Here is a 21,415-nt window from a genome sequence, read left to right on the forward strand (position 1 = left end):
CATGATCAAGGTGTCAGACTACTTTTTGCCAGCGGGTGAGCAGATCACAGGTTTTTCATATTTGTTTCTATAAGTAATGTACAATGTACACATTATTAGGTAGAACTTAAATATCTATAAATTAAGGAATTTTGAGTTAAACTGAGTTTATAAATCTCCACAGACTGTGGTTAGTTCGTCTTAGTACTGAGTTGTAGTGTTAGTCACAAAACAACTGCGATAAACTGAATGTTTAATCAGTTATGTTATAAATGGTTAGTTTCTGATTTAACTTAAGGCACTGGACATTATTGGTAATTACTCAAAATAACTTGGTAACGAGTAAGGGTGAACTGTCGATAGTATACAGCCCGGTTCATACTTTCTGCGAATGTGAATGTGATGCGAATTTGACGTGACTTTGACGTCACAACTCTGCCCTCTCTGCGATATTCAGAAGAGAGTTGCCGACAACTCAACCCTTGCGAATTTGTGACGTCAACATTCGTGTCACATTTGCATGAAGTATGCATCGGGCTTGACACATTGTGAGAAAACGGCTCCCTCTGAAGCAACATAGAAAGAGGTAATTTCTCACTCAAATAATAAAAAACTTCAGCTAAAGCCTATTATTATATATCTGAAAGCAGACTATTCTCTTGCGAATTCGTTTACCAATTTAGCCCCAAATTTCTCAGGTTTGCAAGTGAGAACATAGGGAATTGACAGTAACCAAACATGTCCAGTGCCTTTAGGAGTACAGTGTGTTGTGTAGATAATATTAAAATGTCACCATCACTGTTTTTAAACGATACACATCAAAATTGCAGAATAATTTGGTTCGTGTGTTTTACAATAAGAAAGTCCTGAAGTTACATTCTGGAAAAAAAATGTTTCCTCCAACAAAACCCTCCTACACTTGTGACACTTTCCAGCAACTTGACCAACTATTTGAAACCTGCATAGTTGTTGTGGTACTGTGTAGGCCTATGGTGCAGCAACTATGCTGTTTTGTGGCTAATCTTTGCACAGCACTAAGCCTGTTCATGTATTTAGTACTGTTCATGTATTCACCACATGGTTGCATGTTAGTGTAGTGCATCTCTACTCCAAAACCACAGCAGATGATATTGATGGGTAAATAGTATAAGGGTTAAAAAAATTGCATTTTCAAATTTGGATTGGTAGGAGTTTTTTTTTTGGACAAGTGGATGTCTAAAACACATGGATGTACAACATGCAATAAAAAATGTTCAAATAGAAAAAAAAAAACTATTGGGTAAAGGCTACAAAAATTCGGAAAGACGCTGCATTTGTAATAAAATTGAAATTCCCTATAAAAGTAAGATATAATTTATTGTAATATACCATAATGATTTGTTCTCAATTTGTTTTCTATATAAAGATATAAATAGAAGCAGATTTTAAATGCAATTATTAATATTCACAATATAAAAAAGACAGATTTAAAGATGTGTTAAGGCACTGGACACTTTTGGTCATTACTCCAAATAATCTTCATCATAAAAACCTAGCGAGCAAATGGCGAGCAGTTGATAGTATAAAACATTGTGAGACGGATCCCTCTGAAGTAACGTAGTTTTTGAGAAAAAGGTAATTTCTCGCTCAAATATTAAAAGACTTCAGCTGATACCTTTTACAATGCATCTCTGTAAGCACACAAATTTGTGCAACAAGGGTGATGACCAATTGAGTCCACATTTCTAAGGTCTGTTATTTTATGCATGTACGAGTACATAAAGTGAGAATACCGCTCTTTGACAATCATTACCGAAGGTGTTCAGTGCCGTTAATAGTATATGGAGGTAATCAGTTAAAATTGGCAATTAAACTAACTAGCTGCAGATGAATTGCATTCTGTTCAACAATTTAAAGTACATAATTTGTGTCGTGGCCGAGTCGTCAAGCACACTGGTCTCGAGGTCTGGTGTTAATTTCTGAAAAATGGGTTTGGGAGTCTTGGTCTAGAAACTTTAAGCAAGACACTTGACCATTCATGCTTCATCATCCTTTGGATGGGACAGAAAGCCGTTGGTTCTATGTGTTGTGTAATGCCAAGTTACACTTTATCATTAAGAGAAGGGGGTTCGCCCCAGTGGTTGGCTGCAGGCTGTGCCACAACACCATGTAAATTGTTATGGTGCTTTGAAAATAAATTGGTCTTACATTTCAAACACAGCTCTGCATACCTTATAGAAAAACAATATTGAGCGCTTTGAGACAACCTCAGGTGTGATAAAGCTTTAAAAATTTTGTTTTACCCTTTCACCGATGTGTGTTAGCACTGTATACTCAGTACTTTCCCGAGTCATGTGGAAAAATTCACAGGCATGTTTTATTAAGTCATATTACTCGGGTGGGATTCGCTCCCATGACCCTTGCAATTCTAGAGCAGAGTCGAACCAACTAGACCACCGAGATTGCCCGGTAGCTGTTGGCTCGTTTGCAAAGTTCTGTTGACTTTAAACTGCAGTCCTGAATCCATCAAGCTCAAGAAAACCTTGCAGATTGATTTTATAAAAATAACTTTGAATTTGACAAAACTTGCTATACATGTTCTTGTGGCACTACTCCGTTAATTTGGCTGTGAAGTAAATGAACCATTTGGTATAAATACATGTATGAGATTAGGCAACCATTTTAAATCAACGACATTGCAAAAAATAAATCTTGTCTTATAAGAAAACTTTTAAATTTGTTTCACTTTTTTTAAACTGAACTAAAGACATGGTTTTCATCAAGTGACAATTTTTATATTTTATTGTACTGACGCAAACAATTTTTTCCTCTAAAGTTGAGAGAAAGAAGACCCTTGATGAAGATTGAAAATTGTTCATCACCACACACCATCCCCCACCCATCCATTTTACTTGCTCCATGAGCCAGTAAATTTCTGACTGCTTACGAAATTCAGTTACAATAATGGGTGTGGTGTATCGAGGCCAAGCGTGTGTAGACTCGAGCTCTTGTGTTTCTGATCAGCAGAGTGTGGATTCGAGTCTCGGACCTCACGTGTCCTTAAGCAAGACATTTAACAATTATTGCTTCATCATTAGGATGGGTTTTTAAGCCGCACGTCTACAAGTAATGCCCCTATCAAAACCCTGTACACCCAGTGTGGGTTTACTACCCCTATGCTAAAATTACTGGCTAGTGGTGGAGAGGGCTCCAATTTACACCATGTGCGTTTTGAACATTATGTATACATGTACCATGTACATATAACAAGGTATTGGTGAATTTTAAATTGTCAAATTTGATAAATTGTGAACTTATTTTTCAGGAAAGATATGTTTTTCCACAAATTTATTCCGAATGGAGACTTTTACCCTCATTTGGTCGAGCTGCTCAGTCTCTGAAAAGTACGGAGATACATTTTGCAAAAGTTCAAAGTAATAAAAATCACACACACATCACATATCTGCCTGACTTAGTTTTCGCGTCTCTATGACTGCGTTTGTGTAACTGATTACCGCCTTATCCATCCAAGACACCGTGTTTGGCACCAGGAGGCCTCCTTCAAAGAATCCAAGATGGCCGCCGTGTTTGGTCAGGACGTACAGGGCGTTGGGCGCTTCTTTTGCGTACTCGTGCGGGGTGAGGTTATACTTTTTTGGAATCAAGTGGTCATCCCCTGCGTTGAGGAGCAACAGTGGTAGATGAATCTGAAAGGGGAGGGGGGGGGGGGGAAATAGAGGAAAAATAGAGAGGAACTGGTTATCAGGAGAGAAACTAATAGATGGATTTCCCAGGGTTATGAGATGCTTATGAGGGCTTTGTGTTAGCTTATAGACTGATCGGAACCAAACTCAGTCAAGCTTCTTAAGTCTGCTTTAAGCCGCACATTCTCTCATTTTGCTCCCCACACCTGTATCGAATAACCTCTTTGTTGCTGTAAAAGTGGCCATAAAGTAGGGCAGGCTGTATGGGTGTCTAAATGCAAACAAAATTGAGGCTCGTTTAAAGGTCTTATTGTCCGTTGTAGATATAATGCCTGTCATGGTAGTGTGTTTCAGTCTTTAATAACTGTTTTGAACCCAACAGATTCCTCAGGTGGCCTTAGTATAAACACTTTAAACAGATTCCTTGTGTTTCATATTATCTAATAGATCTTCTAAACAGGTAAAAAGTACCTTTTTGATGTGACTTGCGCAACTGCATTCTTTATAAAAGTCTTCACAGCTCCTACTGCGAATCATTTTGCTGAAAGACAAATCAAACAATTAAATAATTCTTTACTTTAATAAGAATCCTTTTAATTAAATTAATTTTTTTCACTTAATTCTCTAACTATTTCTTTTTTATCTTAAAAATATTTACAGTTTACTCTAAAAGAAATACTTGTGTAAGTTTGTTTGCATTTTTTCGATAGTAAAGATATTAAGACTGCGACTGGAACCTCTATGTTTACAGTTTACTCTAATATTTACAGTTTACTCTAAAAGAAATACTTGTGTAAGTTTGTTTGCATTTTTTCGATGGTAAAGATATTAAGCCTGCGACTGGAACCTCTTAAATATCAAACAAGTTAAGATAAAGAGTTCAATAAACAAAACACAGAAGCAAAATGAACATTTTAAGTTTCAAACAAAGGGACATTTCACTTGGGGGCACTGCTTCTGCTGAGACGGTCTCTGACATGGTGCACCTTACAAATATAAGCCCATGAAAGACTTGGTAAGTTTCTCATTTCTAAGAATGAAAATCAAAGCGATCAGGCCCTTAAAATAAGAAAGTTAAACATTTTCATTCCTGAGTACTGAGTAGGTTACATGTAGGCCTACAAAAATTAAGAATATGAAACATTTATGTAATCATACATTTCAATAGTAAACGATTATAAAATAAAAAATACACGAAATGCATTTGGTTCAAACAGAGACATTTAAATTCAAATTCCCAGTCACCTATAAGAAGGTAACTAGACTTTTGTTAAAGTCTTTCCTTTTTTTTTTTTTTTTAAATGATTTACCAAAATCATGCCAGCCTGCAATACAAACAAAATCACACATACATGAAGTGAATGCATAATGAACATTATGCGAACAGTTAAATCACTCAAAAAATCATTTGCAATCTTTCATAGAGTGACAGAAAAAGGGATCACTGTCAAGACACATTTGAACATAATAAAACACATCCATAACAGTTGTGGTTAATAATGCAAGATCACCAAACAAGCAAATATTTACAAATAAATGACACACAAATGATGAGCTGTTGTTCTACAACAAAGAAGTTACAAATCTGAAAGGGGAATGTAATTTAATTTGATTTAACGTCATTGCACAAATTCAAGTTAAGCACACAAAAAGATGAAACACTACAAATAATATCAAGCAATTATGTCAAATATCAGTAATAAAAATGAGGGAAACCGACTCGGTAAATTTTAATAATTTTATGAAATTGGGCCCCAATTTTCATGGCTCTGCTAACCGCTGAATTCTGCGCTTACAATCATCATTCGCTACGCTAGCTATGTAGGCATAGAATGCCTGGTAATATGGACTACGCACACGAACAAGCCAAAATTCCCTGCTAACTGGTGAAATCTGCTTGATGCAAGCACAGAATTCCGTGCTTCTAGAAGCGCCGATTATTTGCTTATAGTAAGCAGAGCCATGAAACTGGGCCCACTCAGTGAGTACTTGTATGTGAGGAAACTTACTGCGTCAGATGTTCATCCAGGTGAACCAAACTAGTAGAATTCATGATTTTGTCCACGTTATACGTGATTGGTTCCTTGTTTCTTGACCTCCAGTAGGTGCGAGCCTGGTCACCAAACAACATGCTGCTGTTGCGTCGTATCTGCATCAACATATTCTGAGCCATCATGAAGTTATAGAGACGTCGGCAGTTCTCCCATTCATGTAGTACATCCGTTGCTCTGTGAAAAACAGGGTTGTGATGGAGAAAACAAATGAAATTGACTATTTCTCAAACATGAAAATAAGGCCAAATCCGAATTGACGGCTACGGCTTTGGCTACAGCTGTTGCTAAGGATGTCCTATACCTCAACACATGGTGACGCGGAAATCTAGCCATAGCCGTAGCTGTAGCCGCTAATTCGGACACGGCCTCATAACAGTGGCTTCTTATATAGTGTGCATATCCGTCACTCAGTGAAGCTCAAGGTGCTTTCTGTACACATGCTGTAAGGTATGTGGGACTATGTTTGAATTATGAGCTCAACTCATTTTAAACTAGCACCATGCAATGGCAAGGTGCTGTGACGCAAGCCAGGAACATCGTGGCTAACCCCTTCTCTGTTCGATAAGTGCACTGGATTCTTTTTTTGTGCATTACACAACACACAAGACCAACAGCTTTTAAGCTGTCCCATCCGAAGGACGAAGCATGCAGTGGTTACATGTAAGTGTCTTGGTTAAGGCCACAAGTGACACGACTGGGACTCAAACCCACACTTTGCTGATCGTAAACACCGGAGTTTGAACTCAGTACTCATAACCACTCAGCCACAATACTTCTATGTGAAAGGCATCGTCAACTCAATTAATATTTTGCTCACAGGGCTGTTTTTCTTTGAAGGCAATTGCTTGAATCAAATACATGAAAATCTTTGTATTTAAAGCAGTTGCCTTTTGTTTTTGGAACCGTTGATTATTTTTCTTCCAATAAATGTAGATGTTAACAAGAAAATTTCATTCCAAAAGGTGGTCACGTTTCTGAATAAACAAAAATCCAGCGAATTATGTCCGTATGTCACTAAACACCCACTTGTTAACCATTATCCCTGCGAGAACTTGACCCTGGGTTTGAGTCAAAATAATCAACCATTAGTTAATCGTGGTCAACACTCAAACTTGCTCCTTGCTTTTTGAATTCCAATGAAAATAATAACAAACAGGAGCTTACTTTGTAATGTCGTATCCCTGGCAGACAGACACCCCACACAGGAACATGTTCTGCCTCTTTGGTTCCTCCCCCAGGTACTTAACGATGATATTAGCTCCCATGCTGAATCCTACACTGATGAAACCACTGTGTGGAAACTTCTCTCTCATGTGGTCTACCATTACACTATACTCCTCCGTGTCTCCTATTTAACGCAATAATAATAATAATAATAAAATAATTATAATAATAAATCGGTTTTTATAAAGCACTTTATACACCCGAAGGGCATCTCAAAGCACTTCCCCTTGTACTCATCTCTGCCATAACAGGTACCCATTCACCCCTGGTTGGAGAGAAGCAATTAAGTGTGTTGCTCAGGGACATAAGTGTCAGAACTGGGACTCGAACCCATACTCTGCTTGAGTTTGGTGCTCTCAAATAAGTTTCATGCAAAACATTATTTTAAGTAATTACCAATATGCCAATAGGGTCTAGTGCCTTTACGTCACACTAAGAGAAAGTGATCCTATAGCATCCACAGATCAAAGTAGACCGAATCAAGACTAATGAAGCAGTTTTGTTTGCGGTCTCTGCTGCTTATTACAACATTAAATTTAGATATCTGTTCATGGTGAAGGTGGGGGGGGGGGGGGGGGTAGTCCTGGGCTCAAATCCCACACAAGCAGTCTGTGGGTTTTTCCATTTCCATACGGGACCTGAAAAGTAGTGATCATTAAGCCTGGCGAAAAGAAAAATTAACTACTCGAACAGTGGTGCCTCAAATACATTCGCTTTCAACACTGGTCACGAAGGAAAGTGTCACTCATGTCTGATTGTGTTTCATAAGTAAATTATGTCTTTGTGAATAGTCGTGGGCGACAAAATTAGTTCACCAAGCAGGTCGTCACCACTATGTTTGGAGTCAAGGTGGCACGTTAAATCAAGTAGCTGCATTACTCAACTTTAAGCAATCAATAATTGCGACTTTGACATTAGTCGCACTAGTCACCCAGGCTTTAGTAATTAAAGGAACACGTTGCCTTGGATTGGTCGAGTTGGTCTTTGAAAAGCGTTTGTAACCGTTTGTTATAAAATGCAAATGGTTGGAAAGATGTGTAAAAAGTAGAATACAATGATCCACCCAAATTTGCCTTGAAATTGTGCGGTTTTCCGTTTACTTTGCAAACTAACACGGTCGGCCATTTATGGGAGTCAAAAATTTGACTCCCATAAATGGCCGAACATGTTAGTCGACGAGGTATAAGGAATACCACGCAATTTCGAGTGAAACTTGTGTGGATCATTATATTGTACTTAGGCCTGATTCTACTTCTAACTTCTAATTTTATAACAGACAGTTACAACCGCTTTTCCTAGACCAAGTCGACCGATCCAAGGCAACATGTTCCTTTAAACAGTGCTTATAACATTGGTATGAGGATACAAAATATTCTATATCCCTGACCCATCCTTGATGCAAACAAAACCTCAATCAAAGTTGCCTTGATGGGTAATTCCAGGAAGTTTCTATATCCCTGACCCATCCTTGATGCAAACAAAACCTCAATCAAAGTTGCCTTGATGGGTAATTCCAGGAAGTTGTGACAATACCTTGCTCCCCATTTACAATTTCCTGATTGACATTTTGATAAAAAAACAAACCTTACACAGTGGTCAAAATTTGGTATATTTCATGGTAGTCAGGAGGGCTAGTAGCCCAGAATTTGTCAGTAGTTTTGATGATTGGTAGCCCGAAAAACATTACGCCTTGAGTCATTGGTCACCGAAAGTACTTCATTTTACAACACCACTAGCCCGCCGGGCTATCAAACTGGTAAAAATGGGTAACATGGCTGTTAAAGGAACACGTTGCCTTGGATCGGTCGAGTTGGTCTTTGAAAAGCGTTTGTAACCGTTTTTTATAAAATGCATATGGGTAGAAAGATGTTGTAAAAGTAGAATACAATGATCCACACAAATATGCCTCGAAATTGCACGGTTTTCCTTTTACCTCGCCGACCAACACGGTCGGCCATTTATGGGAGTCAAATTTTTGACTCCCATAAATGGCTGACCGTGTTAGTTCCACAGTAAGGAAAACCACGCAATTTCGAGGCTAACTTGTGTGGATCATTGTGTTCTTCTTTTAAAACATCTTTCTACCCATATGCATTTTATAAAAAACGGTTACAAACGCTTTTCAAAGACCAACTCAACTGATCCAAGGCAACGTGTTCCTTTAATCTGGTAGTCCCAAGCTAGCAGGCAAGTGGCAATTTCGACCCCAGCTTTAAGCAGGGGTAGAAGTTAAGCGCGCTTTACGCATTTACGCTGGTTGAATTAGGGCACCCCATACATCCAGTAACTACGCTTATCTCACATTATCTTGAATTATTGTTCACAAAATTATTGTTGCCAAGCTTAAATAAGGCATGTCAAGCTGATATAAGGAAACGCTTAAAAAAAATGTGGGAAAAAAATTATGAAAAGAAAAAAAAATAGAAAAAGAAAAAAAAAACGGGAAAAAAAATCAGCCTGATGAATAAAAAAGCAGATCTGTTTTAAAGCTAAGATTTCCCAGGCCTGTGTGCTTACCGTAAGTAAAAATCCGTGGAGACGTCAAAGGCACATTAGGTAGTGATCCTAGATGATTGAGGACTGCTAACCGGAAACCATTCGATTGTGCATAATCTACAAATGTTCTGATGTAAGCTTTCTCGCTGTTGTTGGCAATCCCTGGCACTACACATACTGTATAATCCTCTGCAAAAGACACAAGAACTCAAAGTTACTATCATCATCATAGTGCGCAGACAGCGCACAGGCGTTAGTCAGTGCTTACAAATTGTTTGATTTGTAAATAGACCCAGTTATAGTCAGTCCAGTATTATGGGGATTCAAACTGGCTAATAGAGTCACAGCCGGTAAAAATACTGTTTTAATGTATACAATACAGGCCATGGTACATGAGACCCACAATGGTACTCTAGAAAATGTTGAGGTTTATAATGCTCTAAGGTGCATTGTGAGCATGTACTAGGCTCATTTTACATGATTGTAATTGTACATTGTTGTTGCCAGGCATATATTAGGCTAACAAAAAAATAAAAGAAAAAGAAGACTATTTTTTTAAAAATTGTTTTTGAGTAGCGGTTATCATTAATAAAAAACGTGGAATTCCGCGGAATCGCGGAAGAGTTGCATGCCTGTTTATTAGGCTTCAAAATGGCTAACGTACGTAGCCAAAGCTGCTAAGGACCCTTTATTTATCTAGTCCAGTGTAGACAATGGTAGAGATTCAAACTGGCTGATTTATGTGTTATTGTAATATGGAGCTTCAAACTGGCTGATGTAGCCAGAGCTGCTTAAATTAAGAGCATTCAGTTATACAGTCTAGTGTAGAGATTCAGTCTGGCTGATAGAGCCATGGCCGGTACGGATACTGTGTTATTGTAATATGGACCTTTAAATTGGCTGATGTAGCCAGAGCTGCTTAAATAAGGAGCCTTCAGTTATTCAGTCTAGTGTAGAGATTCAGACTGGCTGATAGAGCCATAGCTGATACGGATACTGTGCTATTGTAATATGGAGCTTCAAACTGGCTGATGTAGCCAAAGCTGCAAAGGACCTACATGTAGCTGTGTTTAAATCCAGTCTCGTGTAGAGATTCAGTCTGGCTGATAGAGCCATAGCCGGTACAGATACTGTGTTATTGTAATATGGAGCTTCAAACTGGCTGATGTAGCCAAAGCTGCAAAGGAGCCTGTGTTTATCCAGTCCAGTAAATAGATTCAGACTGGCTAATAGAGCCATAGCCGGTCGGAAAAGATACTGTGTTAATGGAGCTTCAAACTGGCTGATGTAGCCAAAGCTGCTAAGGAGCCTGTGTTTATCCAGTCTCGTGTAGAGAATCAGACTGGCTGATAGAGCCACAGCCAGTAAGAATACTATGTTATGTAATATGGAGCTTCAAACTGCATGGCTGATGTACATGTAGCCAAAGCTGTGGTTACTGCAGGCATGAGAATGGGTGATGATAAAAAAAACAGGAAAAAATTCAGTTGATTGGAAATGTCAATATTCCATCATTTTTGTGTGCGAAGCGCGAAGTCCCTTATGGCCGGGGTCCAGGGCCCCCTTAAGGGCCCTGGGAGCTCTGGGTACTTTAGAAGCTCTGTGGTGGTCTCTGATGCATTTCTGACACCTATTTTTCCAGGTAGAAGTGAGCTACTTTTGTGTGATTTTTCCTTCTTTTTTTTTAATAATAGGTTTAAGGGAAAATAAGGAATGTAAAGCTCAAACAATTCAAACAATTTTGGGTTCGCCTGCGATTTTGTTACAATTCCGGAAAAAGAAAGGGGGAAAAAATAATAGCAACAATATTTTTTTATTTGGACGATCTTATCCCTTATTTCTGCCCTTGAAAATGCTTTTTTTCTCACCAAAAACCATTTTTATAGGTTCTTGATTTGAAATTCGGTTGTGTAAAAGAAATTCTTTTGCAATTAAATGTTTGCGATTTTAACGATCCGTCGGCGACGCACATTTTAAAATATATATAGGCCTATATATTTGGCGAGAGCGATGTGTTTTTGTGAAAGAGGTTGTTATTCAGCATAGGGTATAACTGGAACGAGGTTGAGATTAGACCCCAACATAGAAATAGAACCAATGAAGAAAGCACGTCGTCCGGATGTACAGTGTGTTCGCTGGTTCCCAATATATCTTTCGCTGGTTGTGAGGCAATAACAGGTACCAGTTTACCACGACCTGCCGGCGATCTCAGATTCGTGCCGCGTCGCTCATTGGTTCGTGTGCAAACCTGCACGTACACAGTACACAGTACACAGTACACATGGTGCAAACACGTGCATTGTTTTTTCAGTAGACTTTCAAAAGTCTCCACACGTGTTATCTTTGCTGCACCAGCAAGCGCATTACACGCAAACATTATTGAACCGTACCACTATAAACGAAGCAAGGAATGAGGCAAGTTTATACATCTGTCGCTGCTGCTGCATGCATGCGCGATGCCAGGAAGACAACAAGCCGTAAATTGGGCCAGCTGCTGGACGGCAATTTATTGTTTAGGTGCCGGTATTTCATGAACGACGTGTGGGGATCCGCGATAATAACAATTACAAAGGTAAACTATACATTGTCTGACTAGAGAAGAGGGAGTAGAGAAATCCAAATGTATACCCCCAAAAACCTACCCCCCGAATTTTATAGCAAATTCACATCGAACTCGGAGACCACAATTTTGAAAGGAAAAAAAAACGGAATTCCGGTTTAAACCGGAAGATTCTCATGCCTGTTACTGTGGTTACTGTGGTCAAGTGGTTAGACTGCAGGACTTGCAACCACAAGGTTGTGAGTTCGAATCCCCCAGCTAACCACTGATTTCACAATGACTAGAATAAATTTTGTTGTCTAGTAGGCCTAATGAATCACAATTTTTTGATTTGTGTATTTCATAATCATAGCGTAAAACCAATGTTTGTGAGAGAGATTGGCTGTTGCCAGCTTGGTGTTTATATCCCTTGTGGGAGTTTGTTGAGTTTCCTCGATGGGAAGATCATTCAAATAAACAAACAAACAAGCTGCAAAGGAGCCTGTGTATATCCTGTCTAGTATAGAGATTCAGACTGGCTGATAGAGCCATAGCCGGTACGGATACTGTGTTGAATGTAATAAGGAGCTACAAACTGGCTGATGTAGCCAAAGCTGCAAAGGACGTAGCTGTGTCTCTCCAGTCTAGTGCAGAGAGTCAGACTGGCTGATAGAGTCAAAGCCAGTAAGAATTCTGTGTTAATGTAATAGGAGCTATAACTGCCTGATGAAGCCAAAGCTGCTAAAGAGCCTTTATTTATCCAGTCCAGTATAGAGATTCAAACTGGCTGATAGAGCCATAGCCGGTACGGATACTGTGTTATTGTAATATGGAGCTTAAAACTGGCTGATGTTGCCAAAGCTTATAAGGAAACTGTGCTATCAAGTCCAGTATTGAAGGGATTAAACTGGCTGATTGAGGCATATCCACCCAGATAGCATCACAACATACTGTAGAACCAACGTTGGGCCAACGGAACACTTTCATTGGACCAACATTGGTTGTCAACATTGGTTGTCAACATTGGCCCAACATACTTTTGCTCAACTAACTTTTGCTCATTCATTGTCATTGGTCCGATTAGGCCAAAGTAAAAGTTGGCCCAACGTTGGCCCAATGTAGACATTGGCTCAACATTGGGCCAATGTCTTGCCCATGTATGTTAACACATTCAACCAATATCAGGCCAACGTAATCAAACATTGAGCCAACATCATTCTGCCAACAGAACAGTTTCATTGGGCCAATGTTGGCTGTCGACGTTGGCCCAACATACTTTTGCTCATAGGAGTTCCGTTGGGCCAATGTTAAAATTTGGCCAACGTTGGCCCAACACAAACATTGGCCAATGTAGAACCAATGAAATGTTCATGTTTGGCCAATGTTGATTACCAGTATTGGCCCAATGTACTTTTGCTCATACATGTAGGCATAACGTTGGGCCAATGTTAAAGTTGGCCCAACATTGGCCCCACTAATAATCTTTATGTAGGCTAAACATTGTCCCATCGTTGAGCCAACATATCATTTTTCAAAAATATTGACTTTGAGTTTATATTTCTGTTCATGAACTGAATGATCTGATTAATTCAAGTAGTAAGAGTCTGTAAACATCTACTTTTAAGTTACATTACTTATAAATACCAATAATCAAGGGAACTCGGCAAACTCCCACAAGGGATATCACCACCAAGCTGGCAACAGCCAATCTCTCTCACAAACATTTGGTTTAACGCTATGATTATGAATTGCACAAATCAAGAAATTGTGATTCATTACTAGACGACAATATTTATTCTAGTCATTGTGAAATCAGCGGTTGCAAGTCCTGCAGTCTAACCACTTGACCACGGTAACCACAGCTTTGGCTACATGTACATCAGCCAGTTTGAAGCTCAATATTACATAACATTGTATTCTTATTGGCTGTGGCTCTATCAGCCAGTTTGAATCTCTACACTAGACTGGATTTAAACACAGCTAGGTTCTTTGCAGCTTTGGCTACATCAGCCAGTTTGAAGCTCCATATTACAAAAAAACAACACAGTATCTGTACCGGCTATGGCTCTATCAGCCAGACTGAATCTCTACACTAGACTGGATAAACACAGTTACATGTAGGTCTCTTGCAGCTTTGGCTACATCGGCCAGTTTGAAGCTCTATATTACAATAACACAGTATCCGTACCGGCTATGGCTCTATCAGCCAGACTGAATCTCTACACGAGACTGGATTTAAACACAGCTAAGTTCTTTGCAGCTTTGGCTACATAAGCCAGTTTGAAGCTCCATATTACAAAAAAATAGCACAGTATCTGTACCGGCTATGGCTCTGTCAGCCAGACTGAATCTCTACCCTAGACATGCTAGACTGAATAACTGAAGGCTCCTTATTTAAGCAGCTCTGGCTACATTAGCCAGTTTGAAGCTCCATATTACAATAACACAGTATCCGTACCGGCTACATCAGCCAGTTTGAAGCTCCATATTACAATAACACAGTATCCGTACCATCTATGGCTCTATCAGCCAGACTGAATCTCTACACGAGACTGGATTTAAACACAGCTAGGTTCTTTGCAGCTTTGGCTCCATCAGCCAGTTTGAAGCTCCATATTACAAAAAAATAGCACAGTATCTGTACCGGCTATGGCTCTATCAGCCAGACTGAATCTCTACACCAGACTGGATAAACACAGCTACATGTACATGTAGGTCCCTTGCAGCTTTGGCTACATCGGCCAGTTTGAAGCTCCATATTACAATAGTACAGTATCCGTACCAGCTATGGCTCTATCAGCCAGACTGAATCTCTACCCTAGACATGCTAGACTGAATAACTGAAGGCTCCTTATTTAAGCAGCTCTGGCTACATTAGCCAGTTTGAAGCTCCATATTACAATAACACAGTATCCGTACCGGCTATGGCTCTATCAGCCAGACTGAATCGCTACAAGAGACTGGATTTAAACACAGCTAGGTTCTTTGCAGCTTTGGCTACATCAGCCAGTTTGAAGCTCCATTATTACAAAAAAATAACACAGTATCTGTACCGGCTATGGCTCTATCAGCCAGACTGAATCTCTACACTAGACTGGATAAACACAGTTACATGTAGGTCTCTTGCAGCTTTGGCTTCATCAGCCAGTTTGAAGCTCCATATTACAATAGTACAGTATCCGTACCGGCTATGGCTCTATCAGCCAGACTGAATCTCTACACGAGACTGGATAAACACAGCTACATGTACATGTAGGTCCCTTGCAGCTTTGGCTACATCGGCCAGTTTGAAGCTCCATATTACAATAACATAGTATACGTACCGGCTATGGCTCTATCAGCCAGACTGAATCTCTACACTAGACATGCTAGACTGAATAACTGAAGGCTCCTTATTTAAGCAGCTCTGGCTACATCAGCCAGTTTGAAGCTCCATATTACAATAACACAGTATCCGTACCATCTATGGCTCTATCAGCCAGACTGAATCTCTACACGAGACTGGATTTAAACACAGCTAGGTTCTTTGCAGCTTTGGCTACATCAGCCAGTTTGAAGCTCCATATTACAAAAAAATAGCACAGTATCTGTACCGGCTATGGCTCATCAGCCAGACTGAATCTCTACACTAGACTGGATAAACACAGCTACATGTAGGTCCCTTGCAGCTTTGGCTACATCGACCAGTTTGAAGCTCCATATTACAATAACACAGTATCCGTACCGGCTATGGCTCTATCAGCCAGACTGAATCTCTACACGAGACTGGATAAACACAGCTGTACATGTACATGTAGGTCCCTTGCAGCTTTGGCTACATCAGCCAGTTTGAAGCTTCATATTACAATAACATAGTATACGTACTGGCTATGGCTCTATCAGCCAGACTGAATCTCTACACTAGACATGCTAGACTGAATAACTGAAGGCTCCTTATTTAAGCAGCTCTGGCTACATCAGCCAGTTTGAAGCTCCATATTACAATAACACAGTATCCGTACCATCTATGGCTCTATCAGCCAGACTGAATCTCTACACGAGACTGGATAAACACAGCTACATGTACATGTAGGTCCCTTGCAGCTTTGGCTACATCGGCCAGTTTGAAGCTCCATATTACAATAACACTAGTATCCGTACCGGCTATGGCTCTATCAGCCAGACTGAATCTCTACAAGAGACTGGATTTAAACACAGCTAGGTTCTTTGCAGCTTTGGCTACATCAGCCAGTTTGAATCTCCATATTACAAAAATATAGCACAGTATCTGTACCGGCTATGGCTCTATCAGCCAGACTGAATCTCTACACTAGACTGGATAAACACAGCTACATGTAGGTCCCTTGCAGCTTTGGCTACATCGGCCAGTTTGAAGCTCCATATTACAATAGTACAGTATCCGTACCGGCTATGGCTCTATCAGCCAGACTGAATCTCTACACTAGACATGCTAGACTGAATAACTGAAGGCTCCTTATTTAAGCAGCTCTGGCTACATCAGCCAGTTTGAAGCTCCATATTACAATAACACAGTATCCGTACCATCTATGGCTCTATCAGCCAGACTGAATCTCTACACGAGACTGGATTTAAACACAGCTAGGTTCTGTGCAGCTTTGGCTCCATCAGCCTGTTCGAAGCTCCACATTACAAAGAAATAGCACAGTATCTGTACCGGCTATGGCTCTATCAGCCAGACTGAATCTCTACACTAGACTGGATAAACACAGTTACATGTAGGTCTCTTGCAGCTTTGGCTACATCGGCCAGTTTGAAGCTCCATATTACAATAACACAGTATCCGTACCGGCTATGGCTCTATCAGCCAGACTGAATCTCTACACGAGACTGGATTTAAACACAGCTAGGTTCTTTGCAGCTTTGGCTCCATCAGCCAGTTTGAAGCTCCATATTACAAAAAAATAGCACAGTATCTGTACCGGCTATGGCTCTATCAGCCAGACTGAATCTCTACACTAGACTGGATAAACACAGCTACATGTACATGTAGGTCCCTTGCAGCTTTGGCTACATCGGCCAGTTTGAAGCTCCATATTACAATAGTACAGTATCCGTACCAGAGCTATGGCTCTATCAGCCAGACTGAATCTCTACCCTAGACATACTAGACTGAATAACTGAAGGCTCCTTATTTAAGCAGCTCTGGCTACATTAGCCAGTTTGAAGCTCCATATTACAATAACACAGTATCCGTACCGGCTACATCAGCCAGTTTGAAGCTCCATATTATAACACAGTATCCGTACCATCTATGGCTCTATCAGCCAGACTGAATCTCTACACGAGACTGGATTTAAACACAGCTAGGTTCTTTGCAGCTTTGGCTACATCAGCCAGTTTGAAGCCCAATATTACAAAAAAAATAACACAGTATCTATACCGGCTATGGCTCTATCAGCCAGACTGAATCTCTACACTACACTGGATAAACACAGTTACATGTAGGTCTCTTGCAGCTTTGGCTTCATCAGCCAGTTTGAAGCTCCATATAACAATAGTACAGTATCCGTACCGGCTATGGCTCTATCAGCCAGACTGAATCTCTACACTACACTGGATAAACACAGTTACATGTACATGTAGGTCCCTTGCAGCTTTGGCTACATCGGCCAGTTTGAAGCTCCATATCACAATAACATAGTATACGTACCGGCTATGGCTCTATCAGCCAGACTGAATCTCTACCCTAGACATGCTAGACTGAATAACTAAAGGCTCCTTATTTAAGCAGCTCTGGCTACATTAGCCAGTTTGAAGCTCCATATTACAATAACACAGTATCCGTACCGGCTACATCAGCCAGTTTGAAGCTCCATATTACAATAACACAGTAACCGTACCATCTATGGCTCTATCAGCCAGACTGAATCTCTACACGAGACTGGATTTAAACACAGCTAGGTTCTTTGCAGCTTTGGCTACATCAGCCAGTTTGAAGCTCCATATTACAAAAAAATAACACAGTATCTGTACCGGCTATGGCTCTATCAGCCAGACTGAATCTCTACACTACACTGGATAAACACAGTTACATGTAGGTCTCTTGCAGCTTTGGCTTCATCAGCCAGTTTGAAGCTCCATATAACAATAGTACAGTATCCGTACCGGCTATGGCTCTATCAGCCAGACTGAATCTCTACACGAGACTGGATAAACACAGCTACATGTACATGTAGGTCCCTTGCAGCTTTGGCTACATCAGCCAGTTTGAAGCTCCATGTTACAATAACATAGTATACGTACCGGCTATGGCTCTATCAGCCAGACTGAATCTCTACACGAGACTGGATTTAAACACAGCTAGGTTCTTTGCAGCTTTGGCTACATCAGCCAGTTTGAAGCTCCATATTACAAAAAAATAACACAGAATCTGTACCGGCTATGGCTCTATCAGCCAGACTGAATCTCTACACTAGACTGGATAAACACAGTTACATGTAGGTCTCTTGCAGCTTTGGCTTCATCAGCCAGTTTGAAGCTCCATATTACAATAGTACAGTATCCGTACCGGCTATGGCTCTATCAGCCAGACTGAATCTCTACACGAGACTGGATAAACACAGCTACATGTACATGTAGGTCCCTTGCAGCTTTGGCTACATCGGCCAGTTTGAAGCTCCATATTACAATAACATAGTATACGTACCGGCTATGGCTCTATCAGCCAGACTGAATCTCTACACGAGACTGGATTTAAACACAGCTAGGTTCTTTGCAGCTTTGGCTCCATCAGCCAATTTGAAGCTCCATATTACAAAAAAATAGCACAGTATCTGTACCGGCTATGGCTCTATCAGCCAGACTGAATCTCTACACTAGACTGGATAAACACAGCTACATGTACATGTAGGTCCCTTGCAGCTTTGGCTACATCGGCCAGTTTAAAGCTCCATATTACAATAGTACAGTATCCGTACCGGCTATGGCTCTATCAGCCAGACTGAATCTCTACCCTAGGCATGCTAGACTGAATAACTGAAGGCTCCTTATTTAATCAGCTCTGGCTACATTAGCCAGTTTGAAGCTCCATATTACAATAACACAGTATCCGTACCGGCTACATCAGCCAGTTTGAAGCTCCATATTACAATAACACAGTATCCGTACCATCTATGGCTCTATCAGCCAGACTGAATTTTTACACGAGACTGGATTTAAACACAGCTAGGTTCTTTGCAGCTTTGGCTACATCAGCCAGTTTGAAGCTCCATATTACAAAAAAATAACACAGTATCTGTACCGGCTATGGCTCTATCAGCCAGACTGAATCTCTACACTAGACTGGATAAACACAGCTACATGTACATGTAGGTCCCTTGCAGCTTTGGCTACATCGGCCAGTTTGAAGCTCCATATTACAATAGTATAGTATCCGTACCGGCTATGGCTCTATCAGCCAGACTGAATCTCTACCCTAGGCATGCTAGACTGAATAACTGAAGGCTCCTTATTTAAGCAGCTCTGGCTACATTAGCCAGTTTGAAGCTCCATATTACAATAACACAGTATCCGTACCGGCTACATCAGCCAGTTTGAAGCTCCATATTACAATAACACAGTATCCGTACCATCTATGGCTCTATCAGCCAGACTGAATCTCTACACGAGACTGGATTTAAACACAGCTAGGTTCTTTGCAGCTTTGGCTACATCAGCCAGTTTGAAGCTCCATATTACAAAAAAATAACACAGTATCTGTACCGGCTATGGCTCTATCAGCCAGACTGAATCTCTACACTAGACTGGATAAACACAGTTACATGTAGGTCTCTTGCAGCTTTGGCTTCATCAGCCAGTTTGAAGCTCCATATTACAGTACAGTATCCGTACCGGCTATGGCTCTATCAGCCAGACTGAATCTCTACACGAGACTGGATAAACACAGCTACATGTACATGTAGGTCCCTTGCAGCTTTGGCTACATCGGCCAGTTTGAAGCTCCATATTACAATAACATAGTATACGTACCGGCTATGGCTCTATCAGCCAGACTGAATCTCTACACTAGACTGAATAACTGAAGGCTCCTTATTTATGCAGCTCTGGCTACATCAGCCAGTTTGAAGCTCCATATTACAATAACATAGTATACGTACCAGCTATGGCTCTATCAGCCAGACTGAATCTCTACACTAGACTGAATAACTGAAGGCTCCTTATTTAAGCAGCTCTGGCTACATCAGCCAGTTTGAAGCTCCATATTACAATAACATAGTATACGTACCGGCTATGGCTCTATCAGCCAGACTGAATCTCTACACTAGACCGAATAACTGAAGGCTCCTTATTTAAGCAGCTCTGGCTACATCAGCCAGTTTGAAGCTCCATATTACAATAACATAGTATTCTTATTGGCTATGGCTCTATCAGCCAGTTTGAATCCCTACACTGGACCAGATAAATAAAGGGTCCTTAGCAGCTTTTGCTACGTCAGCCATTAAGCCTTATATACAGGCATGCAACTATTCTGCAGAATGCCACGTGTTTTTGAAATGATAACCGCTAAAAAAAAACAATCTTAAAAAAATAAATATACACAATTTTACGTATATATTTTTTTATTTTTTGAAAGCCTATCATATGCCTGGCAACAACAATGTACAATTACAACCATGTAAAATGAGCCTAGTACATGCTCACAATGCACCTTAGAGCATTATAAACCTCAACATTTTCTAGAGTACCATTGTGGGTATCATGTCCCATGGCTTTTCGGCTGCCTCGCTGTAGTTAGGACAGAGGTTTGCCTGTACTGGCCAATACTGGTTTGTTTCAGTTATAGACTCCTTTCAATTTTTAATTTTTAAATTAATTTTTTCATTGCTGCTGTTTTTTCTTTTTTTATTTGTTTTGTTTATCATGGACAGCTACACTTTATTGTAATGGATTCTTTTATGGCATGTGGAAGTAATTTCATTTAAATTTAATATAATTGATATACTTTTTGTATTGTTATCTTATTAATAAAAACTTACGAGTTACATTGCTGGTTGAATTTTCGTCTGATAATTATTATTATTTTTTTTTTATGCACCGCACCTTTTTTTTCTTTTTTTTTTTCTGACATCTGTCTACTGTTTTTTGGTGGCACACCATTTTGGCAAAATTGTAGAAAAACTCTATTAGGCCAATACTGGTTTTGTAGCTCTGCACCATAGAAAATCTTTTCTTGGACAAGACTGTTTTTTTTAGCGCCACGCCATTTTGGCAAAATGGTATAGAAAACATTTTCGGGCCAACACTGGTTTCGAAGTGGCATGCTATTTTAGCAAATAATGGTATAAAAAACTGTTCTGTGCCAATAGGCCTACTGATTTTGTAACGGCGCACCATTGGGCCAACATTAAACTGACATTGGTCATAATATGCAATTTTCAAGGCAGGGTGTCAAATTGTGCCACAAGATGGCTTTAAAAGAT

General features: G+C 40.0%; 1 protein-coding gene across 1 annotated transcript in view; it reads right to left on the bottom strand.

Annotated features, from left to right (window-relative positions):
• Positions 1-1,656: 1,656 nt before the first annotated feature.
• Positions 1,657-21,415, bottom strand: part of LOC117287932 (monoacylglycerol lipase ABHD2-like) — a 29,447-nt gene continuing 9,688 nt past the window's right edge. Inside the window, exons 5-9 of the mRNA XM_033768568.1 lie at positions 9,458-9,625; positions 6,881-7,064; positions 5,672-5,890; positions 4,134-4,203; positions 1,657-3,665 (exon numbers count right to left, since the gene is read on the bottom strand). Of these exons, the coding sequence (XP_033624459.1) occupies positions 3,414-3,665; positions 4,134-4,203; positions 5,672-5,890; positions 6,881-7,064; positions 9,458-9,625 (893 nt within the window). The 3' untranslated portion in view covers positions 1,657-3,413. The remainder of the gene's footprint in view (positions 3,666-4,133; positions 4,204-5,671; positions 5,891-6,880; positions 7,065-9,457; positions 9,626-21,415) is intronic.

Source organism: Asterias rubens, chromosome 3 (genome assembly GCF_902459465.1).
Source record: "Asterias rubens chromosome 3, eAstRub1.3, whole genome shotgun sequence".
Classification (NCBI taxonomy): Eukaryota; Metazoa; Echinodermata; class Asteroidea; order Forcipulatida; family Asteriidae; genus Asterias; species Asterias rubens.